Raw genomic sequence first — 26,567 nt, 5'->3', positions numbered from 1 at the left:
GTTCTCATTCCTTTGTCAGTTCGTCACTAGCAGCTTCTCTGTCTGGGGTCCAGTCCAGCTCAGTGGTTTGGGTTAAGGTCGCTGATGGTGCCAAGATTCGTTGTGATGCTCAGTTGTCTGATGCTGCTTGGTCAGTTCAAGGCTTACAATTCACTTCTAATTTGAAGATTTTCCCTCTCACTGCCTTTGACATGATTCTGGGGATGGACTCGCTTGAACAGTATAGTCCCATGAAGATTCATTGGTTGGAAAAGTGGATTCAGTTTCCTTATGCTACTGATTGGGCTGTGATACATGGGCACGGATCAGCCTTACCAGTGGGCTCTTTGGTTCAGCTATCTGTTGTGCAGGATGCTGTCCCTGATCAGACTGCTCCTATGCCATCTGCTTTGCCTGATCTGCTGGTTGAATCTGAAGACATTTTTCAAGTACCCACAACTTTACCGCCCCGGCGCCATTGTGATCATGCCATTCCGCTATTACCTGGCACAGCTCCGGTGTCTATTCGACCTTATCGCTACCCTCCTACCATCAAAAATGAAATTGAGGGGCAAGTACAGACTATGCTTGATTCTGGAGTCATTCAACCCAGTGACAGTCCATTCTCTTCTCCGGTTTTATTGGTGAAAAAGAAGGATGGATCTTTTTGTTTCTGTGTGGACTTCCGTCATCTGAACGCTATCACCGCCAAGTCCAAGTATCCAGTCCCAATAATTGAAGAACTCCTTGATGAGCTAGAAGGTGCTAGTTGGTTTTCCAGCCTGGATTTGACTGCTGGGTATCACCAAATCCTTCTCAAGCCAGGAGAAGAACCTAAGACTGCTTTTCAGACTCATACCGGGCAAAATGAGTTCCGTGTCATGGCGTTTGGCCTTTCTGGTGCGCCTGGAACATTCCTGAAAGCCATGAATACTACACTAGCTCTATTACTGCGATGCTGTGCTCTGGTCTTCTTTGATGATATCTTGATTTACAGTCGATCATTTGAGGAGCACTTGGAACATCTGCGTGCAGTCTTTGAACTACTTCGTCGAGATCATTGGCTGGTGAAGCGCTCCAAGTGTGACTTTGGTCAGAGGCAGCTACGTTACCTTGGTCATATCATCTCTGAGTCCGGTGTGGCCACCGATCCGGCTAAAGTTTCCGCTGTACTTAAGTGGCCATCTCCTAGCTCCGTGAAAGAACTGCGGAGTTTCCTCGTCCTAGTGGGATACTACAGGCGTTTTGTGCGACATTTTGGCATCATTTCTAAGCCTCTGACAGATCTGCTCAAAAAAGGAACCATGTTCATTTGGACTGTGGAACATCAGCAAGCTTTTGACGCCCTCGAAACTGCACTCACTTCAGCACCTGTGCTTGCTCTGCCCAATTTTCATTAACCATTTGTCATTGAGACCGAAGCAAGTGGTGTGGGTATTGGTGCGGTTCTTATGCAGTCAGGACCACCCCTTGGCTTTCCTCAGCAAGGCTTTGGGGCCGCGATCTCAAGGACTGTCGGCGTATGAAAAGGAATATATGGTGATCATAATGGCAGTCAATCATTGGCGCAGTTATCTACAGCTAGCTGAGTTCCATATTATCACAGATCAACGCAGCCTAGTTCAGCTGTCTGAGCAACGCCTTCACACGCCTTGGCAACAGAAGGTCTTTACCAAATTGCTCGGGTTGCAGTACACTATTCGCTATCGGAAGGGCCCTGAAAACCGAGTGGCCGATGCTTTGTCTCGTTTCCCAGAGGCCGGTGTTACTTGTGACTCTATTTCAGTAGCTACTCCAGCCTGGACTCAAGCTGTGGCCGATTCCTACCAAGGTGATCAGTATGCTCAAGAGCTTCTCAGCAAGCTTACTGTTGATCCAGCTACAGTCCCACCCTTTAGTCTACGTGATGGCCTGTTACGCTACAAAGGACGCCTGTGGGTGGGTCGGGATCCAGTTCTACATCAACAGCTGTTAGCCGCTCTCCACACCAGTCCTGTTGACGGACACTCCGGCATTCCAGTTACCTTGCGGCGTGCCAAACGACTCTTTGCCTGGCGCGGTATGAACACTGCAGTTCGCGAATTTGTCTCTTTTTGTCGCATTTGTCAACAGGCCAAGCCAGATCGTTCTCGACTTCCTGGACTCCTACAGCCGCTGCCTGTCCCTGATCGTTCGTGGCAAGTCATCAGTATGTACTTCATCGAAGGCTTACCTGTTTCTGGACGTTTCAATGCCATCCTTGTCGTTGTGGATCTATTTTCCAAGTTTGCACATTTTGTGGGCCTCCGGCATCCATTCACAGCAGCAGCAGTGGCTTCTACTTTTATGCAAAACATCTATCGTCACCATGGTATGCCGTCGGCCATCGTTTCTGACCGGGACAGAGTTTTCACAAGCAAGCTTTGGTCCGAATTATTTCGGCTGGCTCAGGTTGAGTTGAGGATGAGTACAGCCTATCATCCGCAATCGGATGGTCAAACAGAGCGGGTCAACCAATGTCTCGAAACCTTTTTGAGATGTTATGTTCATGCTTGCCCTTCCAAGTGGAGTGAATGGATCCATCTGGCTGAATATTGGTACAATTGCAGTTTTTATTCGGCTGTGGGACGCTCACCGTTTGAAGCACTATACGGGTATGCCTCTTCCCATTTTGGTGTTTTAGCTGCTGATGTTTCTGTTCCCCATGATCTGGCTACCTGGTTGGAAGCAGGGTTTACAATACCGGTAAGAAAAAAATTTCGGTCCCCAGCGATAAATACGAAATTTCGGAAATTTCGAATTTAAATAAATTTAAATTGAGTTTTAAACAAATTTGGCATCATTTCACTAGAAAACTCTATGATCCATCATCCATCATAAATTTATATAACATCGACGAAATAACATAATATATCACAGAAGTAGAGCCGCGGTAATACAGTGTGCTGACGGTGGGCGAGCTGCATATACTAGTGCCGTCCAATGTGTGAGTGAGAAAATTAAATAAATTTAAAGAAATTTAGGGCTTTGATAAGACTAGATGATATGGAGGGTCATTTTAGTGTGGTTTGGTGTAATTTTAGAGTGAAAGATGAATTTAACCGAAAAATTTTGACCGATACAAAAAAATTTCGGACCTCAGCGAAAAAGGCGATATTTCGGAAATTTCGGCGACATTTCGCCGAAATTGTAAACCCTGGTTGGAAGAACGACAACTGATGACTAATTTGATCCGGCAACATCTCCTCCGTGCTAAAGCACGCATGGTTAAAACAGCTAATTTGAAGCGTTCTGAGCGGCAGTTCGACATTGGTGACTGGGTGTTTCTCAAATTGCAACCATATGTGCAATCATCCGTTGCAGCACGTGCCAACCACAAACTCTCCTTCAAATTCTTCAGACCCTACAAGGTGCTGGCTAAAGTGGGCTTTGTAGTCTACAAATTGGCTCTCCCAGCTTCATCTGCTATCCATCCCGTTTTTCATGTTTCCCAATTGAAGAAATCGGTTGGTCAGCATCAGTCTGTTACTACTACACCACCTGATCCTGATATTCAGTGGAGCATTCCAGTGACCATTCTCCAGCGCCGCACGGTTTCTGCTGGTGCTTCCTCCAAAGTGCAAGGGTTGATTCGTTGGTCTTACATGCCTGATTCTTTAGCAACTTGGGAAGACCTCATTCCTTTGCAGCATGCTTTTCCTCGGGCACCTGTTTGGGGACAACCAGGACTTCAAGGGGGGGAGGATGTTACAGCTGCTGAACCCGTGGACTTGGGAGATCATGACAACGAAGCCAGCGACGATGGGCCGTCCAAGGGAAGACCCCGTCGGGCCAAGAAGCCCAACCCGAAGACGTCCGGCCCATCGTGGGTCCAGGTCCTCCAGGAGGCGTAACCGAGTGCCTCTCTTCCACCTCCGCCTGCGTGCGGCTAAAAGGCGAGCGCTGAGCGCTGTGTAAGCCATCGACCAATACTGTAAACAAATCGGTGAACTCTATGAAGAACTCCTCCTCCGTTCCTCGCTCACTTGCTGTTGCTTCCTCCGATTCCCCTCTATCTGAGCCTGTTGCTAACAATTCCTCTGTTCATGACCATATATCTGGGATCATGGCGTTTCTCCATTTGACCTAACATATATTCTTCATATGTTGTACAGCCCTCTATTATCCTTCCCGACGATTGATACTGGCCACCTAGATGTTACCTCTCCCGAAATCAAATTTACAGTGACACCGTCATTAGAGGGAGGGATTGACACTGAGATCGGGTCTGCTATCATTCGTGTGCCAAAATATTTCAGGTACCGCTCCAAGGCCTGGCAAACCATCTTTTACTGGGTTTTTTTAAGGGCCTTTTCTGGTTTATTACTTCTGTATGCCTTAACTGAAATAATTTTCTTTGGTACTACTAGTGTACAGCACCCAGTATGCCAAATGGTGCTACTTGCTGATCAGTATGGTGATAAGTTCTACTATCCGAAGAGACTGGCGCCACAACGCATTGTTCACATGTTTGAGAAATCACATTCCTCTGCTTCACAGAAGGTGTATGAAGCAGGTTGGGTTGCAGCCAAGCCCGAGTTGCAGCCACATAATAATGGAGGGACAGGATCTGAATTTGGTCGGGCAGAAATTTGTGGCGGGAGCAACGAACCATCTCTGCCGGTCCTCAGAGACTCTGCTTCTGAAGCACAACGATCTGATGACGATGGCTTCGTCCTGGACTCTGGAGCATGTGAAAGGTCCAACACAAATGGTGAGGCATACTATTCTAAAATTTTTTGTATTACTTCTACGAGGAATGAAGGGTTTACCAACTATTGCATCATCAGGGGACCGTCAGAAAGATTCCACTATTACTATGCACGGACAACCCTTTCTGGATAACCCAGGAGATGAAAAACACTGGGAGAATTCTCAATCCAGTGCCGCTCCATTAATTACTCCCTCTGCAGAGACAACTGATGTTCAGATGGTACATGAGCTTGGACAGAGTGAACTGGAATACCACAGGTGGTTCCTTATCACTATAATGCCTTTGTTGACATTTTCCCATCACATCTTATTATCAGAGTACACAGAAAGGCTTAGCTATAGTCAGCCATGGCAAATTACTTACCCTTAAACTTATCCTATACTCCCTCAATTCCAATGTATAAGACGACGTTTCGGCTTTTCTAGATACATTGCTCTTACTATATATATAGAGAGAGAGACACACACACACATAGTGTACATCAGTATATAATGTGAAGATATGGGGCTTGCTGTGGTACTCAAAATAACTATGAGCCGTTCATTTAATTAGATCAGATGGCTAAAATCATCTATTACTTCTTAGGAGGTAATAGCCGAACTATGTATCTATTTAATTTTTAATTTTATAAAATATGATAAATAAGAAAAGTTTTAGATATAAAAATCTTTCTTTTAGATCTAATTGATGCGTGTATGATCTGTTGAAAGTGGTAAAGTCTTTTTATTTGTATACAACTTTAGATATGACTTAATTTAGTTAACATAAACTAGTACCTTGTTTTTATGCACATAATACGTGCCACACGTGCCCGATTAACGTACATACATGTCCAATTAATATATGTACGTGTCCAACGCATATGAAATTTTATGTTTTATACAATATATGAATTCTCATTGTGATATATGCTTTATCGACTATATATTTTACTAGGAGCATACTTATGCACGTAGAGATTTGGTTTAAGAAACTCAAAAGTTAACATAATTATTAATAAATATTTTAGTGGTTTATTAATATATCAAACATAAATAAAACTATACATAAATATTTCAGTGTATATAGTATTTATGTATTTGTAAAAATAAATAAAAATTTATAAAAGGAAAAGGATACAATCAGAAAAGAAAGGAAGGAAACATGGAAAGGAAAAAAATGGAAGGTTGTGCATGGAAAGAAGGGGCCATCGGGTTTGACAAATATTTCCTTTTTCTTTTTCTAGATTAATTAAATGATTAATTCAAAAAATCAATGACTTAGATTTGTTTGAGGTATTACCTCCTAGTAACTAAAGGGAGTATAGTAGTATTGCCCCTATCTAAATGCATAGAAAAACTATATATGTAGAAAAGCCAAAACATCTTAGAATTTAAGTTGTCCTAAACAATGTGGAAATTTTGGAAATGCTTACATTACTTAGTAACATGTTTATAATTTATATACGACAATACCCCCTCTCCTTAAACTTTGATTATCATTTGGTTGCAATAACTAGTAATAGGATGATGTTTGCTGCAACTGTGTACAGTGATCTCGTCGCTGAGCCTGTCATCGTCAAAACAGAGGAGGCGAATGCGTCAGCTACATGGATCGTCGCCACTGCTGCTCCACACCACGCGACGGGGAATCATGACCTGCTCTCTAGCTTCACCACGCTCCAGCATTCTGCCGAGCTCTTCGTCCACGCGGCCGACGGGACGCCCATGCAGGTCCTCGGCTGCGGCAACGTGGTCACCGACGCCGTGGTACTCCCCGACGTGTGGTACATTCCTGTCCTCACGGCTAACCTTATTTCAGTCAGCCAGCTTGCGGAGCTAGACTACGGAGTCGGCTTCAGCCGTGCCGAGTGCTACATCAGGAGCCCCGATGATGGGGCTCGTCGGCACCGCTCGCATGGGCGATGAAGGCCTGTTTGAAGTCGACTTCCTCAAAGTTGAGCTTCGCATGTGATGCTTTACTACATTTCTTTGAAGTACTCTTTAAAGTGACTAAAGCGTACGTGTCGGTGAGACATATATATATGGAATAAACGCACTTTGGTGTGGTCTCCTCGTCTTCGAGTGGGGAGCGTAGTGGGAAGGGAAGCGGAGGCTCCCGAACTTGATTATCGTCAGTTCTGTTAAGCTGATGTGAAACCATGTTTGATGAATTGAATATTGATATGTATCATATTACTGGTGTGCTACGTACTATGCTTCTACTGACAGACATACTATGACTAGATCAACTGAGGCTCTGTTTGGTTGGGCTGTGGATTTTAGAAAAGCTGTTGTAAGCTGTGGGCTGTGAAAAAACAACTATAGAAAAAGCCTCACACTTTTCTATATACAAAGCTAGGCCTTGCCAACCGAATAAGTTCAGTGGCGCCAGCACGGTTTGTTCCACCCCTCGGCGAGGCACGTGGCGAACTGAGGCGTGGACAATGTGCTCTAAAATGGATTGAGAGTTGGCGCATAGTCTGGGCTCCTATACGATAGGGCTGGGCCCAAAAAGGACCCATGGGCTAAATGGCTACTTAAATGGGCCAAATGACCATTTAAAAGGACCGTAGTTGCCAACTTGGTTTTTATAAATTGGACCTCAGTTGGTAGCTTAGTTTTTTTGTTCATGTAGTTAGCGTTTGTTTTTTATTTTGGACCCCAGTTGTTAGCTTGGTTTTTCTGTTCTGCTGATAGGGGGTGTTTCTATAATTTGCACTCCAGTTGACAGCTTGTTCTTTCTTATTGACATTGTTGGTGGTTGTTTTTATATTTTAGTCCCCAGTTTGCAGCTTGTTTTCTTTTGTTTCTTTTGGTTTTCTTTGTTTATATAATTTGGCCTCCAGTTGGCCACTTCTTTTTTCTATGTTGTTATTGGTTATTTTTATATTTTGGCCCCAGTTTCTAGTTTGTTCTTATATATGGTCACAATGCAGGAGTTCGTATTTTTCTTGCTTTCCAATTAGGGCCGTGGCAGTCATAATAATTAGTGGTCATGATTTTTATGACCTTTTCAAATATAATTTGTCCTTATTTTTCAAACATGTTTCCTTTTAATTTGTTATTTCTGCAACTGCATTTTTCACATAAGGAATATGTTTCTTTTTGCTACTCAGATTCACTAAAGAAGCCTGGCACGTGCATCATACGTCTGGAGCATAGTCGAAAATGCAGTAAAACATCAAGTAACAACATCGGCCCTATTGACAGTTGCCATGTATAAACAATGAACCTATAGACCAGGAACTGAAAAATGATATTTATACGTGCTCGTAGTACGCACAACAAAAATAGGAAACAACACAGTACATATTTAGACATGAACACCTCGGCCTGATAAAGACTACGAATGCAATGTTTTATACCTAGGCAACCGGCCCACATAGACAACAAAACAGCAAAATTCAAGAACACATCAGATTAAAATCCGATGGTTCAAAATTTGTGTCACTACTGGACGCAGGGTCTTTGCCGAGGGCCTGAAGCCCTCGGCAAAGGCTCTTCAACCGTCGGCGAAGGATTTGCCGAGGGCAGCCCTCGGTGAAGAACCCTCGGGAAAAAAAACGTCGGCGAAGGACTCTTTGCCGAGGGCCTTTTATCGGGCACTCGGCAAAGTATTTGCCGAGGGCTAACGGCGACCCTCGGCAAAGTAAAGTAGCCGTTAGGTACGCGGTTATTTTCCACGGCTTCTTTGCCGAGGGCTGACATACAGGCCCTCGGCAAAGACCTATTTTCTTTTTTTTTTCTCGGAATTTCTTTGCCGAGAGCTATATCTAAGGCCCTCGGCAAAGAGCTACGTTTTTATTTTTGTCTCGGAATTTCTTTACCGAGGGCTGTGTTCAAAACCCTCGGCAAAGACCTACTTTTTAATTTTTTCTGGGAATTTCTTTGCCGAGGGCTATGGTTAAGGCCCTCGGCAAAGACCTGTTTTTAATTTTTCCTGGGATTTTCTTTGCCGAGGGCTATGGTCAAGGCCCTCGGCAAAGACCAGTGAAAATTTTCAGCATCCCACCTGTTTCTTGCTTTCCATGCAAAATATATATATATATATATTCAACAGCAGAAATATCCCACAAATATCACAATCATCACATATATCTCACAAATATCACATATATCTCACAGATATCACATGTATCATCACAAGTCCAAATTCAACAATTCCATAAGTCCACAATCTAACTCAAGTGTCAAGTCCACAAGTTCAAATCCGACTGAGGCTGGCCAACCTCTCCAACCGTCTGGCCTCTGCGTCACCAACCTTCCCAACCGTCTGGCCTCTGCGTCGAGGGTGGTGTAACGAAGCCTCCAGAATCAGGTGACGCACGAGGGGGGTTATTGGAACCCGCCGACTGAGGCTGCACAAACAATTATATGCTTATGTGAGATTGCAGTAATTATTCTAGGACTACAGTTTTAGTATTTAGACAGAAACCTATCAAAATTTTTATAGCTAGTGTTGTCTGGGTTTCTATGTCATACAAGCAAATCAGTAGCTAGTGTTCTCTGGGTTTCTATGTCACACAAGCGAGAAGTGAACTTTAACGCTTACAGGAGTAGCTGCAAACGCGTGCGGCACCTGAGGCGGAGGAGCTGACATCTGCACAGGCACACCCGTCTTCTGCCCAAGAGCTTGCATGATTTGCATCATTTCTGCAATCCTGACCTCCTGGGCCTGCCGAGCGGCCTGCTCAGCCTCCAGCCGAGCAGTGAGGGCCGTGATCTGCGCCGTCTTCTCGTTGTTCTGGGCCTGCAATATTGCACTCCAATATTTCAGTAATGCAAAACTAACTCAAGTGTGAGAATATTAATTTACGACGAGTAAAACAATAATTACCTCGAGCGCATCGACCCGCTGCAGTGTCGGAGTAGGCCGTGAGCGTATGGGCTGGCTGGAACTCGTGCTCTGTGCTCGGAGCTGGCTCAGAGTGGGAACAGTGGTGGGGTCGATGGCGGCGTTCGCAATCCACGTCCGGCCGTGCTTCCTGCCGCCACCGAGCCTCATGATGGCCTCGGCATCAATGGGCTCGGTGCGGACGTCGTACTCTGGCCCGTGCCGCTGCTGTACCGCCGACGTGTACTCCTGGACTTTAGTGTACACGTTAGGGTCGGAGTATGCCTCGCGAGGGGCAGCCGGGTCCCAGGTGACGTCGCCGGCCACCCTGGTCTGGTGGGACATAGCCCACGCCGTGAACATCGAGACATCCTCGTCCGGGTGCGCAGCCTCCTGCGAGAAAGGCGGCAGGTGGTGAGCAATCAGGCATACGTTAAGCGTGAAACTAAATAGAAGAAAAATCACTTACATATGCCGATTTGAATCCGGGGAGACTCCTGCTGCCTTGATGGTGAGTGGCAGCTGGCCTGAGCATACGCAGTGCCCGCTGAGACTCGTGCTTCTCTATGTAGGCCGGCGTAAACCACCTAGCCACGATCATTGTCCAGGCATCGGCATGACTCTTCATCCCGTTGACTCGCAAAGTGCCTAAGTTCACTCCCCTGCTCAGATTAGCGGCATAGCCATCTGGGAACATCAAGTTCTTGATCCATTGAAGTACTTCCCTCCTGGCATCTATTTTCAAGACGAAATCCACCTTAGGCTTTTTCCACTTCTTGTTTCGACCACTAGGAGGTTGCATCTCTTGTTTTTTCCTATCGCACAACGTCGCCAGGTCCACTCTAGCCTTAACATTGTCCTTAGATTTCTCTGTATTCATGAGAGTTGCCCAAAGTGCCTCTGCATGCCTCCAACCGTATCTCTTTCGGACGGGAGACGCCTAACTGGTTTACGCAGTCTACGACAAAGATACAGGAGTAGAGGTTGTTTATACCTAAGGTGGCGGTGGAGACAGGGTAGCGGGGCAGTGGCGAGTCGGGGCAGTGGAGAGTCGCAGCGCCGACGAGGACAATCGACTACTCTGAAGCTCCTTTGACGTCCTTTGCTCTGCAAAAAAAAAGGGTATAAGTTAAAAATTTCGGCAGAACCTCCCCTGTACGGGGAGGTTTCCAAAACCTGCAAAAAAAATCGGCTCGATGGCCAACACCCACATTCACGGCACAAAGGCCGACACATCAACAATGGGAGGCACGAAGGCCATCCACATCAAAAAACGGCGCGATGGCCGACAACCCATGGTTTTACCTTCTACTCGACCGAGGGACGGGGAAGTGAAGGTGACGGCAAGGTCGTCCAGACGAGGCCGTTATCCAGAACCACCTGCATTGCATGCCCAAGTAATTGCTTCAAAACATGACCCGCTTAGACAGTGAATAAAACAAGTGCAACTGCAGAAAAGTACTGAACCAGTAAATCCTAAATTTACACGCTCTACTGAACAATGTGTTCATCAGCGTACTTTCATTTCGTTAATTATCATGCCAATAATCAAACACCTACTTGTAACGGTTAGCTAGATTAATCATAATGAAAGGCAGTACATCATAATGAACAGAGTGCAAGAACCAAGAAGACGTCAAGGTGACCGGCAGGTTGGCCGCAAGGAGGCACACGTGTTTGTGCCCCTGTGCAGTAGGGGGCTACCTAGGCTAGGCGGCGAGGGTCATGTTCTTGTCCCAATGAAAGCGCCATCTTTGTATTTGGCTTCTATGGGAACTGGACCATCCAACACTAGGTGGAGGGCTCGAGGCCAAACACCATTGGAGGCTCAGCGTTAGATGGACCGACGGACAAACACAACAACAATCACATCGTCAATGTCTACTATAACATTTGATATTTTTATATAATAAAAAATATCAACATTTTCATTTATATCTCCAACTACAGGGATGGATTTCCCACGCCCCCTCCATCCAAGTGCAGGATCCAGGACCAAAATCTAGGAGGGGCGGAGTAAAACGACCAATTTGGACTGCGCTGGCCGAATCCGCACTCGTCTAAGATTGAAACGGGCACTTACCTCCTACTGAGGCATCGCAGAGCAGAGGCCACGGGATCTGACTGAGACCCCCCCCCCCAGAAGGAAACGACTCGCGACAACCACGCACACACGCGCTGCGTCTGGGCGGCGAGGCGAGCAGGCAGCCGCCGGGCGCCGTACTGCCTGCCGCGCGCGGTGCGTAAGGCGAGCCCCGCGTGCGTGTCACCGCCGGCGCCGCGGAGGGGAGGGGAGGGGAGGGGAGGAGGAGAGGGGTTGCGGTTACCTGCGCCTGCGCTTGCTGGCGGGCGGGCCTCTCCGCGCCCGCGGTTGTTGCTCCGGCGAAGCGGAACGGCGCTGCTCCTCCTCCGGCGTCCCGATCGTTTGGGTCCCCCTCCTCCCGTTGGCTCCTCGCGGTGTGGCGTGCGCGGCGGCGGCCTGCGCGGCGGCGGCGGGCAAGCGCGCGGCGGCGGCGTCCTCGCGGCGGCCGAGCGCGCGGTGGCGTGCGCGGCGGCGGCGGCGGCTGACCAGCGGCAGTGGCGGCTCGGGCGGGCGCGGCTTGGGATAAGGCCGCCCGCCCGGCCGTTCCCTTTTTTATATGGGGGCCCTCTTTGCCGAGGGCCTAGATCCAGAGCCCTCGGCAAAGATTTTTTTTATTTTTTTATTTAATTTCTTTGCCGAGGGCCAACATCCAAGGCCCTCGGCAAAGATGTTTTCTTTTTTATTTCCGCCGGCGCCATCCCGTTCAAAATATTTGCCGAGGGCCTGTACAACGGGCCCTCGGCAAAGAGTTTTATTTTTTTATTTCCAAATTCTTTGCCGAGGGCCTAACGCCGAGCCCTCGGCAAAGGCTGACGGCCGGTGCCGCCGTCACGCTCGGCCGAGGTCGCCGAGAGGCGGTACTGTGCCGAGGGCCCGACCCTCGGCAAAGGTGGGCCTTTGCCGTGGGTCGTTGATTGCCGAGGGTCGGGCCCTCGGCGAACGAGCCGTTGCCGAGGGCTAAGATTCGCCGAGGGCGGCCCTCGGCAAAGAAACGATTTGCCGAGTGCCCGAAATCAGGCCCTCGGCAAAGTCTTTTGCCCTCGGCAATGTTGCTGTTTCCAGTAGTGTGTGCTGGATGCTGTCAAAACACTCGATTCATGTTATGCCTAGCGTCAGTTGTTTCATGGGCTCTGAACACGCGGTTGTTGGAGGACATTAAACATTTGAATGACCGATAACACTAGACTGTGATATATGTGTGTTTTCTCTATTTTTTTCGAACCAAGGACATCCCCATTTCCATTATCGAAATAACAGAAATACAGAGTTTAGGTTGTTCAGATAGCAAAAGGAGCAAAGGAGCGCTAGAAGAAGCAAGACCGAAACAAGAGTAACAAGCTAAACCAGACTACTACCACGCGCCAACCATAGAGAAACCACACTTCATTACAGATTATCATCACAGAGAACACAAAAAGCCGCCAGCAGCTTCACTTGGATGGCTCTTGGTCTTCGCCTCCATTTTGATCTGCATCTTGAATTTACTCTAATTAAACACTAGACATTGATATATGTGTGTTTCCTCTCATTAAACCCCGTACATAACATTAAACTCCGTATAACTGCAGTTTGTAGTCACTTGTCCCAATGATTATTTAACAAATTTTGTGCAAACCACTTTTTTTTTCTGGAATAATAAGGAACATAATTTTATTGTAAAAGAAGTAGGGCGATGCCTCTTTTCTTGTACAACCACAAACACTTACACACACCACTTATCATACAGGAGTAGACTATGTGCCTCGCTGTCTATGGAAATGTCATCTCCATTGAAAGAAGCCTCCTGGCCGTATGCGTGAGGCATGCATGCAAAGCGCCAAATTGATCCATACAAAGTTGAGCACAGAACCTCGATGGAGTCGGCAAAGGTGAGCCCAGAACCTCGAATACAAAGGTGAACCTCAATACAAAGGTCACCTCCATTAATAACATGGTGTGAAATTAAGCTTATTAATTACACTTCGATGGAGTCGGCAAAGGTGAGCCCAGAACCTCGAGTGGCCTCCTCAACAGCCTTATCCAGCCTCGCCGCCATGTCCGGCGTCATGTAGTTTCTCCAGTCACCGACCTGGCCCTTCCTGAAGAAGGCATCATTCGTGACCCCGAGCACTGTCGTACTCCCGTTCTTGTTCACCTCCATGCTCCTGAGGTTGTCCAAGCTGCAGAGCTCCACGATCTGATCCACCACCCCACCGGCCTTCTCCTCCTCCGCCGAGAACGGGCACCCCATGAACGCGGCGAGCTTCTTGAGGTTCCCTACCGGATCTCGCAGCATGTCCTCGTACCTGAGGAACAGCACCTCGTCGGGCCGCCTCTGGCTCTCACGCCAGTACTCCAGGGCGTGCAGCCAGTGGGGGCCTCCGGGGAACCGCCCCTCGCAGAAGAGCTCGAAAGCCTCCTCAAAACTCGTCAGGACTCCTGCTGATGCTGCGGCAGACTCCCGGCCACCGCCGCCGTCGCCATCGCCATCGCCACCGGCGGCGGCAGCGGCCGCAAACTTTGCTGCCGCCTTGACGCTGAAGGTCCAGTAGGAGACCAGCACGTCCTTGGGTTCCCGGCACACGTACACGATCCGGCACCCGGAGCCCGTGACGATGGCAGGGGGAAGCCATGAGCAGGGCAAGTGCGTCGCGATAAGCCGTGGAGGTGGAGAACCTCTTTCTTCTCCGCTTGCCCCGGCGGCGGCGGCGGCGTCGACGCCCTGGATCATCATGAGCTCGAGGAACCTGACACAGTCGTGAGGGTTGCGGTGGCTAAGCGGGTGCTGGCCGTCGGCGTTGGACGGTGGGTGCGTGCCGCGGTTGAGCGTCGCGAACGCGAGGGCCTTGAGCCAGGTGGTGCCGGACTTGGGCAAGCTGGAGAGGAAGATGTCAGATGGGTTTGGCTCGAAGCACGTGCCGCGAGTTGCAGCGGCAGCCATGCCCTTGAGCAAGAACTCGGCTTTCCAGAAGCCCCCATACTGGCGATGGGGCACCGGGAACCGCGTCTCCAGGGTCAGCGAGTCGATGATCTCAGCTGCAGGTAGGTTGGCGTACATGCTCAGGTTCTTCCTCGACTGGTGAACTGCTGCTGCTTCTTCTTCCGATGCCACTGCAGTAACCACTTCACCGCCGGCGGGGACGGCTGTCGCCGAGTCGTAGCAAGTAGTAGTACTCATGGTGGTGTGTTTCGTATATGCCTATAAGCGTTTACATGCATGCATCAAAACTATGAATCCTTCAATGAATAACAGAGGAAGGCAACAAGGAATTGCATGCCAAAACTCACCAGAATGTCGTTGACCTCGCTCCACGAGTTCCTTCCTCGTCTCTCCTGTACGGTCATGCACAATGACTGGTTTATATACACGTATGAGCATTATAACTCCAACGAAGCCAGTGTTGAACAAGTTAAATGACAATTATATATCTTGATTAACCCTTTATAATTAGTAAAATTTTATGGTGCTTGGAAAAAAGCAGAGCCATCCATTTGGATAGATCAGGTGTCTATAAAATAAGAAGAACCAATATAGAGGAACTTATATTGTGGGTCAGAACTAGAAATACGTGGGTCTGAAACAAAAAATATTTGGGTCAGGTATTATTTCCAAAATAAATTTAAAGGGTAGAATAGTACTTTCTTCCCTGCCGGGGGCTGACACGCTACCGGGAGCCGGCGCGGTGGTGGGCATCGGCATGTTGATGACGGGCAAGCAGCAAGGCGCGTTTGCGGGGCAGAGGTGAGCGTGGTGCCCAGGCGGTCGAGCGTGGCCTTGGCGCGAGCAGGCGGTGGTGTGGCACGGGCAGTCAAGCGTCATGGGCCAGACGCGTTGGTGGGCGGGCGGTGCGGCGCAGCGCTAGCGTTAGCAAGGCGGCGGCGCGGCATGGGCAGTCGAGAAGGAATGACAGGCAGTGCGGGCATGGTGAGAAGGACCGAAAGCGAGCGACGCGCCCACGAATCATGCGGCCGGCAAAGGAGCTCCGCACGGCTCGTCGATGGAGAGGGCTGGGCGACCTCGCAAGCAAGGCGGCGTAGCAGCACGTCGGAGCATCGCCACACAAGTTCGCCTACACTACTCCCACGCGGTGCTGTACGAGACCATGCGCCTGTTCCTGCCGGTGCAATTCGATTCCAAGTTCTGCGCCAGGCCCGATGTGCTCCCCGATGGCACGTACGTGTCAGGCAGCACGCGCGTGATGTACCACCCCTACGCCATATATAGGCCGGATGCCACACATCTGGGGCGCCGACCACGATGCGTTCCGCCCGGACCAGTGGCTCACCGGCGCCGGTTGCTCCTTCATCCCGAAGAGCCTGTACTGGTACCCGGTGTTCCATGTGGGCCTCGGCGTGTGCCTCGGCAAGAATCTCGCCGTCAATGAGATTATGGTGGTCGCGGTGACCGTGGTGAGAGCGTTCGATGTCCAGGTCGTCGGGGACAGTGGCAGCGCCGCCTGCGCGCCTAAGTTCGTACGTGTCGGGGCTGATGACCTCGTCCATCAGCGGCAGGCTCCCAGTGAGGATTAGTAGAAGAGTTCGAAGCTAGAGTGGGACGAGGGCGAGGCCATGAGGGCAGGCGCAGGAGATGCTTGATGCGGGTGTTGACGGTGCGGTCGCGCGTCGGATCTCTCGTGTTCGAAGCTCGCCGCTCGCGTCGAGTTCACAGTGGGGTGAGCCAAGACGTGCGGAGAGGATGTTGGGCTGCCTCAAGAGTTATTATGTACTTTTTCTAATAAAAAATGACGTAAGCACGGTAACAAAGCTCTTATAATTATATATACATACGCTCAGCGCTTTGTCAATCATTTGAACTGATGACGCCTACTGCCGCTGGATCCTTATGTATATGGTGCATGTGTTCAATTATTTCATATTGCCAATGAGTTTGTGGAAGTTGTGATATTATAGTCAGCAGCATTACACATGCATACGGGTTGCCTAGCCAACACTAAGTCATTCAATCCACAATAAGCACTAAGCCAATAAGTATGTGCCATAAGCTTGCATTAACTTTCATAAATGGGAGCTCAAAAGTTGAGATATGGATCTAAAGGAAATCTGGGGTTTATGAATTATTACCGCAAATCCAAAAGAACCCTACTCTCCATCTGAGAAATATGGAGCTAGCTATAGCTGCTAATAAATGTTCTAAAGCTGAGCATTCAATCAAGAGTACTGGATCTTTGTTACAGTGCCTAATGGTGAGGCAATTATCACAATTAACCTTCATGACCTGAATAAACACATGTGTTGACTAATGTCTTGCAAAGAATACAATGGTATAGAAAATCTACCACTAATGATGATCATGCAATTTACTTAAGTTAGACGTTTATGACATGAAAAGGTAGATGTTCCCGTGCTATTTAAGGAGCCACAATAATCATACTCACCTAAATAGTTTAAGTGAATGAAGGGTGGGCTAAAATCTATGAGCTCAGTAGAAATTTCTAACGGGGTCAGCACAATAGACTATAGATGGGTCTGCAAAATTATAAGTGATTCCAAAACGAAGGTGGAAAAGTTCAAGGCAAGGCTAATAGTGAAGGTTTCCTATGAATTCTCTCTCCCTTATTTGAGAAACATTGTTTAAAATTGTCATAATGGTTATTTGCGACTATTACAATTTAGAGTTGCGTTATATGGATATAAATAGTCCCTGATAGTAACATGTGTAAGAACATACACATGGCTCAACTATGATGTTGAGTTATGGAAAGCAAGTGACATAGAGTGTTAACTAAAGAGATCCGTTTGCGAACATGAGTAAGCATCTTGACAGTGGTACTTTAAGATTAATGATGTGGTTTTTGTGAACCTATGGTTCATAACTGTATATGCTAAGATCAAGGGGAGTTACTTATCCTATTACTTTACATGGATGGTAACTTTACTAGCAAGTAGCAGTAGGTATATGCTGCATCCTCCTGAATGATCCCTCTCATTTAATTTTTACATAAAGTTCCAGGTGAAGCCTGTTATGTTTGGGCATTAGTACACCTGGTTAGGTCCAATTATGTTTAAGTCTATCTCTAAGGTCATAAATGATGAAGTACTTGAGAGATATGACGTATGTTAACTGTTATCCTATAGCTATCACTTATATTGAGGTCGATAAATTTGGGTCACTCCAAGGTCCCATAAATTAAATAAAAACTGATCAATTAAAGCTATGTGCTTGCGCTTCAGCGCTTTTCGAGGCATTATGTTTGTACTCGTCCTGTCTTACCTTATGAACCTGGATATTTAGCAGAAATAAGCCTGGGATTGGACCCCTGAGATCAGCGCACTGTAAGAGACTAAGCATTGAATGCTCGCACACAAGACTTCTTAAAACTGGAGTTATTAATGATTTAGATACTAATTTTGTAGGATGTGTTGATACTAATATGTTGACATTAAGTTTTATATCATAAAAATTGCAACTAGAGTCGTTTACTTTGAAGTCTTAATTATGATGAATATTGACAGTAGCATGCTAAAGTTGTAGGTGAAGCCATATGGCACAAGAACAAGATTACCAGTTTAAAGTGGTGAACAACATAGCCATATACCACTATGATGCATTCATCGAGATGCAGTTTTCCTATGTGAGTAACAAGTCAAGTTGTGAAAGATAGAGCCCGGGAGCAGACAATTAGTATTATGGATATGAGTATTACGTTAATATCGGGGATGCTCTAAGCCTTACCATCCAATATCTTCCATGATTATGTTGTGCATATGGATTTAGTGAAAAGCCTTGATTCTAGGTATGAGGACCATAAGACAACCAAGTCCCATTACAAATATGTATATCCTATCGAGGTGGATAGGTAATACCGTAGGTATTGTCATTGCATGCAGTGGCATTTTTATTGACCACTATATCACATTGCTTCCATGTGCTATTTCTACTCAGTGTGGACTTAAGATGTTAGCCTTCTGATCAACCGGGAGAATGTTGAAAAATGTGATCTTAGTCCCATGTTTTGGGATGGAGCAATGCCCACACCAGTTCCTCTTGCTGAGTCAAGGGGAGTTTGTGACTCCCGTATGTGCAATCAGAGGCACCCAAACCGACCGAGGGTCGTGGCCCCTCATTACACAGTGCCAAAAGGAAACAACGTTCCGAGGAATAGCCCGGCCTAACGTACTTCCTCCTAAGATCTGATCATCAAATTGCTTGAGTGAAGGGAAGGCCACTGCCTTCACGCCGCCGTTCCTGCTTCCTCACCGACAATCAGGAAGAGTTATCGGCACCTTCTTCCCTAGTGTCGAGAGGAAGAGGAGGAGGGCACCGCCATGGCTATCTTACGATTATGGTTAGTCACTAATCCACCTGAGATCAGTCTGTGTTCACGTCAAGCGCATTAGAGATCGTGGGGTTTAAGACCCTAAATTCTCTAACAAAGACGTCCTTCCTCAAATGATTTCCCTTTATTAGACAGCTAGCATCAGTAGGAAACAGTCAAATTTATTTCGAGTTGACAACTTCATTTGGTGGTCTGATACGTTTGCTCTCATAGTAAGAATAAGGCTTCAGTTAACGTAATCAAACGCAGAAACATAGACTCTACAAAAAAAGAGAGTGGAAGAGAAACAATGCTAGCAAAAAAGACTGGATGAGTTCCCTAAAAAAAAAGAGACTGGATGATATGGATCGGAAGGCATTACCTGTGGTCGTGCACGTACGTTTGAGCGAAACTAATCTTTATGGAATCTCCACATTTTTGCTAGGCCTGTTACTGAAAACTGATAGCTGATAATATAAGATGGAAACAAGCATAAAAAGGACCTCCTGAAGCCCTAGAAAGGCCGGCGACCGCTTATTTGTTACTACAAAGCCCTACAAAGGCTGCTGATGCTGGAGCGGGACGCAAGGTAGGATAATAGCCTAGCAAACAAATTAAATGTTGTGCAACACAAACACAAGGCACCGCTGCACCAGAGAAGCTGCTCAACTCAAACTGGCACAGCTGCTGGGGTAATGACGGTGAGCTGGGGACAGCGTCAACAATAACGTAAGTTTCCGACAGTCGTAAGCTCGTAGTGAAGAATTCCGCGATCGAGTAGAAGTGAGAAAACATACACGGTGCTGCTGCTTGCTGAATTCCAGGTATCCGGTAGAAACCGAATAAAAACTGGAGGAGACACCTCAACTCGGAACACAATCGTCAGGACCAGGAGGGGAAGGGGCGCATGGGCTTCTCCGCAGGGCCGCTGGGGTGGAATGGAAGAGGACGAAGACGTAGACCTTTATGCCGGCAGCCGGCTTGGCTTTGGCTTCGGTTTCAGTGACAAAACGCTGCAGAAATCACCATGTAATACCCTCTTGGCCTTTGCACTTTGTCCGTTGTGGAGAAAACTCATCATAAAAGTTAAACAACGAATAGCCTGGCCGGCACGGCGGAGTCGACAAGTGGGAGTGGAGACTAGAGGAAACCAAAGAGAGATCTGCGGCTGCCCCCCAATTCCCCACCCCAATCGATCAAGAGTTCCTTGCCTTTCCAAGTTGAAGCCTCCATGGTTCTTCCGGGGATCCTCCCTTCCGCGTGAATCGCTCATCGCCATGGATCGGAACCTGTGTTGTCTTCGGCGTGTTGGTGTTGTACGTTTCCTCACCATCACATCTGGCATCCCTCGCTGGATTCAGATGGTCCTAGTACTTTCATCCATAGCAAAAACCACTACCCCGGAGTTTCTCCTTGTGTAGGTTCGCCCCCACCACCAACAACTCCTCTTCGTGCAATGACGAACTCCTTCCTGTTCTTCGAATATTTCGGGAGTCTGAATTCTTCCCGTCTGCATCCACGTCGTCCATGTTAGACCTCAGCCGGTGTTCTTGACTCCCGGCAAGGCTGCAATCACGAACGTGAAAGCGAGCACAACACAGAAACTCAATGTAATCACTTGGACACAGAGTTTTGGTGCTGCGAACAACCAAGCAGCTTTTCTGTTTCTCTTCTTCACCTTTATTCTGTGAATACAATGCAAGAAGTTCCCGGGTGGACAGCCGCACACCGCGCTCGAACGCGTCCATCCCCACGTCCACGATGTGGCGCCCAAACCGGTCTCTCCAGGGTCGTGCTGAGCTATTCTCGGCATGCCCTTCCTAAGCGCACGACAACCACAGACCGGTGCTCGTGCGCATGCAAACTGAAACTGAAAACATGCAAAGCTAACTGAACTATGCGCGAGGATTACTAACAAATCTCCTCCTAAGCCTTGCGCACAATCTGTACATCAATGACGCCGATCCTGGAACGCAGTTCACAGAACTGATCCCATCCCAAAGCCTTCGTCAGAATGTCTGCAAGTTCATCAGCCGTCCTGACAGACTCGAGCTTCACCCTGTTCTCTTCAACACACTCCCGTATGTAGTGGTATCTGACATCGATATGCTTACTACGGTCATGGAAAACTGGGTTCTTACTCAGCTGAAGTGCAGATTCGCTATCAATCTTCAATGTGATGGCCCTGGTCTGCTCTCCTCTGAGTTCAGCAAGGAGCCGGGCTAACCAAACACCCTAGCAAGCAGCAGTAGTAGCAGCTATGTACTCTGCCTCACAGGACGACAATGCCACTACCTTCTGCTTTTGTGACTGTCAAGTGATGATGCTGGGACCGAGGAAGAAGAGAACGCATGTTGTGCTTTTCCTTGTATCAATGTCACCGGCTAAGTCACTGTCACTATAGCCGATGAGTTGAGCCTCCTTCTTCCTCTGGTAGAAGTAGCCGAAGTGAAGAGTTCCAGCAATGTATCTCAACACCCTTTTCACGGCCACCATATGCTCAGTAGTCGGGCTCTCCATGAAACGACTAAGATATCCCACAGAATAAGCCAAATCTGGCCTGGAGTTCACCAGGTACCGAAGAGAACCAACAATGCTCCTGTACATTGTGCAGTCCACAGCAGGAGCATCACTGGACTTACTGAGTTTGAGACGGGGTTCCATGGGAGTGTGACTCGGGTTACATCCAGTTAGCCCAGCACTCTGAAGTATTTTTGCAGCATAGGCACTCTGACTGACTGTAATGCCATCCTCCATCTGTGTCACTTCCAGCCCCAGGTAATAGCGCAGGAGTCCAAGATCACTCATCTTGAATGTTGCCTTCATCTCCTCCTTGAAAGCGCTAATGTCTTGTGGGTTTCCTCCAGTAATCACCAGATCATCCACATAAACCCCCACGATAAGGCGACGTGCACCAATTCCGCGGAGGTAGACTGCATGTTCCGAAGTGCTTCGCTGGAACCCAAGCTTAATCAGAGAATCATCCAGCTTTGAGTACCATGCACGAGGTGCCTGACGAAGTCCATAGAGAGCCTTGATCAAGTGGAGCACCTTCCCTTCTTGGCCCTTTAGAACAAATCCCGGCGGCTGCTCGACATACACGTCTTCCAGGAGCTCTCCATTAAGAAAGGCGGACTTCACGTCCATGTGATGGACAGTCCACCCCTCACTTGCAGCGAGGGCCAGCAGCAGTCTCACGGACTCTAGCCGGGCCACGGGAGCTAATACCTCATCGAAGTCGATTCCCTGGCGCTGGATGTAGCCTTTGGCGACGAGCCGGGCTTTGAATTTGGTGACGAGCCTGGCTTCATCCCTCTTTGTCTTGTAGACCCACTTGAGGCCTATTGGACGTGCGCCAGGTACAGGGTCGACGAGCTCCCAGGTGTCGTTGGCTTCAATTGAGGTAAACTCATCAAGCATGGCGTCACGCCAGTTCTCCTGCTCCATGGCTTCCTTCAACGATGCCTGCTCCGCCTCGCTTGCAAGAAGTAGCTGCTCCTCCAACTCCCGTGCAGCCATTCTAGGGGCGATGGCAGGCCCTAGGACATTGTCCACTGCATGATAGCGCAATGGAGCATCGATGTCGTGGTCAGCGTCCAGCTGCTCCGACACCCCAGCGCCTGGTGGTGAGACGAAGATGGGTGATGTCGCGCCAGACGTCGCGCTCACGGTGCCGTGCACGGGCGAGGCGAGCGTCGGGGTTGCAGGCGCTGGTGAGTGGTCGGACGCTGGTGTGGAGCTCCCCGATGTCGATGCGGCAGTACTTGTGGTCGTCTTTGGAGATGACCCCTGGGGAGGACCAGGATTGTTCCTCCACAGTGAAGTCCAGAAGCTCACCGTCGTGTTCACCCCGACCAGTTCCAGCGCACGGCTTCGTCGAAGACAATGTCCCTGATGATGTGGATGCGCCACGTCACTGGATTGTAGGCTCGGTATGCCTTGGACCCGGGCTCATAGCCGACGAAGATCATCCGGCGCCTGCGGTCGTCCAGCTTCTTCAAGTTCGGCGAGGTCACCTTGACGTGGGCGACACAGCCGAAGGTGCGGAGGTGTTGGACGCTTGGCTGGCACCCGGTCCACAACTCATACGGAGTCTTGCCGCCGGTGCTCTTTGATGTAGATTGGTTCAGGAGGTATGCCGCCGTCGTCATGGCCTCACCCCAGAACACGCCCGGGAGGCACTTGGCCTTCATCATGCTGCGCGCGGTCCCGACGGCGGTCTGGTTCCGCCGTTCCACGACGCCATTTTGCTGTGGCGTGTATGGCGCCATGAGCTGGCGTTGAACTCCGTTCTCGGCGCAGTACTCCATGAAGTCGGCTGCTGCGAATTCTCCCCCGCGATCGGTACGTAGGGAGATGAGCTTCTTCCCGCTCTTGCGCTCGGCCGCCGCCTGGACGCGCTTGATGGCCGAAGCAACAGTATCCTTGGACGGTAGCAGACAGAGCCACATGTAGCGTGAATAATCGTCAACGAGCAGCAGGAAATACCGGTTTCCGCTTGGAGTTGGAGGCGAGATGGGCCCGTAGATGTCGTCGTGTAGCAGCTGGAGTGGCTCGATGGACCGCCCGACGGCATGCTGAGGGAACGGCGCTCACCGGTGCTTGCCAGCAAGGTAGGCGTCGCACACCTGCTCCCCCTGGGACAGTAGGGGCATGCCCCGGACGAGTCCGTCTCGCGCCATCTTCCTCAGCGCGGCGAAGTGGAGATGCCTGTACCTGGCGTGCCACACCAGGCTTCTTCTTCTCCGCGTGCAGCCAGACACACCGGTTGTGCAATGTTGACGTCGAGCACATACAGGCGTCCTGGGCTACGGTGGATCTTGGCCAGCAGCCGGCGCTCCTCGTCTCGCACCCGCATGACTCCGCTCTCCACCAGGACCTAGTAGCCAGACTCGTCTAGCTGCCCGACGGAGATAATGTTCGCGGTGAGACGGGGAAGGTAATAGACGTTGTCGATGGCACGATGCTCCCCATTCTTGCAGGAGAAGAGCACGGTGCCGATCCCTTCGATGCGCGCCACGGAGCCATTGCCGAACCTAACGGAGCCGGCGACGCCGGTGTCGATGCTGGAGAAGGCCGCTCATGCCCCGGACATGTGGTTCGAGGTGCTGGTGTCCAGGACCCATCGCTTTGGGTCCCGGTCCCCGGATTCGTCAAAGGCGGCGAAGACTTTGTTCTCGATGAAGTGGAGTTGACCGTTGGCGTGGATTGGTGGCGAATTCGCCCGCGGCGTCGCCGGCTTCGACTCCTGCGGCGGTGGCAGCTGCTCGATTTGGGGATGAATCCCGTCCTCTTGCTCGCACCCCACAGCCAGGAGTAGAGTGGGCTCATCGTCTTGGGCCACATGGGCCTGGTCCACCTTCTTCTTACCACGACAGTCTTTGGCCAAATGGCCCTTCTTGCCGCAGTTTCCGCAGGGTTCGTTGGGTCGGCGTTCACCTCCAGCGGCTCGCGAGTCTCCTTCGCCGCCGGAACCACGGCCGCGCCCCCTGCCGCGACCCTTGCTGCGGCTGCCTGAGGACGAACCGCCGCGGCCAGACTCCTTCTCCTTCTTCTTGTAACGTTCCAGCCACTGCTCCTTCATGAGGAGAAGTTTGCCGGAGACGTTCTGAGCGAGGGAAGTCTCATCATCGGTTGCCGCCTTGAGCCTGCCGGTCACCTCCTCGATGGACAGAGTGTCGACGTCAAGCAGAGTCTCAATGGAGACGACCAGCTGCCGGTACCTCGGTCGAGCGACATGAAGGTACTTGGCAACCACTTTGGGCTGCGGCTCTGGGTCTCCGAGGAGGGCGAGACGCTGCACGATGTTAGTGAGGCGCAGTGCAAAATCCTCAACGGACTCACCATCCCGGAACGCGATCTGTTCATATTCGGCGCGGAGACTTTGAGCGGTCGACTTGCGCACCCGATCATCTCCGATGCGCATGGATCGGATCGCCTCCCACGCCTGTTTGGCCGACGGCTTGGTCGCCAGGGTGGGCACCATCTCCTGGGGCACACCAGAGCAGATCGCCTCCAAGGTGCTACGATCATCGTGGATGTCGACGTCCTCGTCCTCCACCGCATCCCAAAGGTACCGGGCCTGCATCTTCAGTTTCATCTGCAGGGCCCACGAGTCATAGTTCGTCTTCGTGAGTTGGGGCTAGTTGCCGGACCCGCTCGTCTCTCGGATCACCCGCTCGACGACGGCGTCCCGAGGGTGCCGCGTCCGCGAGCGACGCCCGCCGCGAGTGCGGGAACGGCGCGGTGGCGACCGGCTTGGCGACGACTTGCGCGGCGGAGTCTTGCTGCCGGACCCGCTTCCCTTCTCCTTGGTGGCCGCTGGCGGCGGCGAGCGACCAGTACGCCTCGGCGACGTCATGGCGGCGAACTAGGTCCTCTCTCTTACAGGCTCTGGTACCAATTGTTAGACCTCAGCCGGTGTTCTTGACCCCCAGCGAGGCTGCAATCACGAACGTGAAAGCGAGCACAACACAGAAACTCAATGTAATCACTTGGACACAGAGTTTTGGTGCTGCGAACAATCAAGCAGCTTTTCTGTTTCTCTTCTTCACCTTTATTCTGTGAATACAATTCAAGAAGTTCCCGGGTGGACAGCCGCACACCGCGCTCGAACGCGTCCATCCCCACGTCCACGATGTGGCGCCCAAACCGGTCTCTCCAGGGTCGTGCTGAGCTATTCTCGGCATGCCCTTCCTAAGCGCACGGCAACCACAAACCGGTGCTCGTGCGCATGCAAACTGAAACTGAAAACATGCAAAGCTAACTGAACTATGCGCGAGGATTACTAACAGTCCAAGGAGAGACTATTTGGTATTATTGTTGGTGCCAGCCCCGAATCGTACGGAGAGGACATTTGGGAATCTGAATTCTTCCCGTCTGCATCATCTTCGTGAAAGGAGGAACTAGTTCGTATCGTTGGTGCTAGCACCGCATCGTACGGAGAGGACACTTGAGTTCTCTTCCCGTCTGCATTCTCTTCGTGCAAAGAGGAACTAATTGTTATTGTTGGTGCCAGCACCGCATGGCACAGAGAGAACATTTGGGAATCCGAATTCTTCCCGTCTGCATCCTTTTCGTGCAAGGAGGAACTACTTCTTAATGTTGGTGCCAGCACCGCATGGCACAGAGAGAACATCCATTTAACCATGCTGATCGTCCTGTCGTTCTTCTGGATTCTTGGACTCTGTATTCTTGGATTTCAGTACACCAACAAGGACCGGCATGAGTAGCGATCCGGGTTCGAGCTCGACCTGGCAATCTGGAAGCAGAAGAACATCGCCGCGATAGGCTTCAGCCACTCCTGTGCCCCCCATCTCTTAGGTGTGCGTGTGACAACTGACAACCCCCACATCTGCTCTTCTCTTTACCAATCGTTTACTTTGATTTCCGTCCAAAGTCGGTTTCACTGACAAACCTTGCTAGCGCTACAGCCTATAGTTTAGGTGCTTATTGTTGTTCATAATCATAACTAGTACCTGTTTTTCCCATATGCAATGCAATGCTCGCAATTACACTATCCGTGTTTTCCACCGATTCCCGAGGGCCTGAAAGTCTCCGAATTCAATATGTAACTTCCTATAGAGCACCGTCCAGGTTTTGTTACTTTTTCTTCAGTGCCTGCGGTTACATTCCATTTCACTGTCTATTGATTCTATCACAGCTGGGCCCCTGTTCTTTATTAGATACAACCTACGCAACG

The 26,567-nt window shown here is 49.6% G+C and overlaps 5 protein-coding genes across 6 annotated transcripts in view; 2 read left to right on the top strand and 3 right to left on the bottom strand.

Annotated features, from left to right (window-relative positions):
• LOC136485849 (protein PYRICULARIA ORYZAE RESISTANCE 21-like) overlaps positions 1–26,567 on the top strand; it is a 62,988-nt gene that overhangs the window by 27,473 nt on the left and 8,948 nt on the right. The gene's annotated exons all lie outside the window — the stretch shown is intronic.
• LOC136485848 (uncharacterized) lies at positions 3,961–6,854 on the top strand. Its single transcript, XM_066482670.1, has 4 exons — positions 3,961–4,256; positions 4,368–4,711; positions 4,788–4,968; positions 6,243–6,854. Exons 1-4 carry the CDS (start codon positions 4,102–4,104, stop codon positions 6,616–6,618), a joined length of 1,056 nt encoding a protein of 351 aa, XP_066338767.1. The 5' UTR covers positions 3,961–4,101; the 3' UTR covers positions 6,619–6,854.
• LOC136485847 (uncharacterized) lies at positions 8,773–10,099 on the bottom strand. Of its 2 annotated transcripts, none has more exons than XM_066482668.1 (4): positions 9,996–10,099; positions 9,530–9,919; positions 9,245–9,442; positions 8,773–9,050 (listed from the first exon to the last, which is right to left on the bottom strand). In XM_066482668.1, exons 1-4 carry the CDS (start codon positions 10,059–10,061, stop codon positions 8,946–8,948), a joined length of 759 nt encoding a protein of 252 aa, XP_066338765.1. In that variant the 5' UTR covers positions 10,062–10,099; the 3' UTR covers positions 8,773–8,945. The 2 variants fall into 2 exon arrangements, with proteins under 2 accessions (XP_066338765.1, XP_066338766.1); XM_066482669.1 differs by having other exon boundaries at positions 9,272–9,442.
• Positions 13,478–14,978, bottom strand: LOC136485846 (cytosolic sulfotransferase 5-like). The gene is made up of 2 exons (XM_066482667.1): positions 14,877–14,978; positions 13,478–14,787 (listed from the first exon to the last, which is right to left on the bottom strand). The coding sequence occupies exons 1-2, from the start codon at positions 14,931–14,933 to the stop codon at positions 13,564–13,566; spliced, it is 1,281 nt and encodes a 426-aa protein (XP_066338764.1). The 5' UTR covers positions 14,934–14,978; the 3' UTR covers positions 13,478–13,563.
• On the bottom strand, positions 23,946–24,965 carry LOC136489800 (uncharacterized). The gene has a single exon (XM_066486342.1). The coding sequence runs from the start codon at positions 24,963–24,965 to the stop codon at positions 23,946–23,948; it is 1,020 nt and encodes a 339-aa protein (XP_066342439.1).

The sequence above is a fragment of the Miscanthus floridulus genome, chromosome 10 (assembly GCF_019320115.1).
Source record: "Miscanthus floridulus cultivar M001 chromosome 10, ASM1932011v1, whole genome shotgun sequence".
In the NCBI taxonomy this organism is placed as follows: domain Eukaryota; kingdom Viridiplantae; phylum Streptophyta; class Magnoliopsida; order Poales; family Poaceae; genus Miscanthus; species Miscanthus floridulus.
This window is presented reverse-complemented; position numbering and strand designations above follow the sequence as displayed.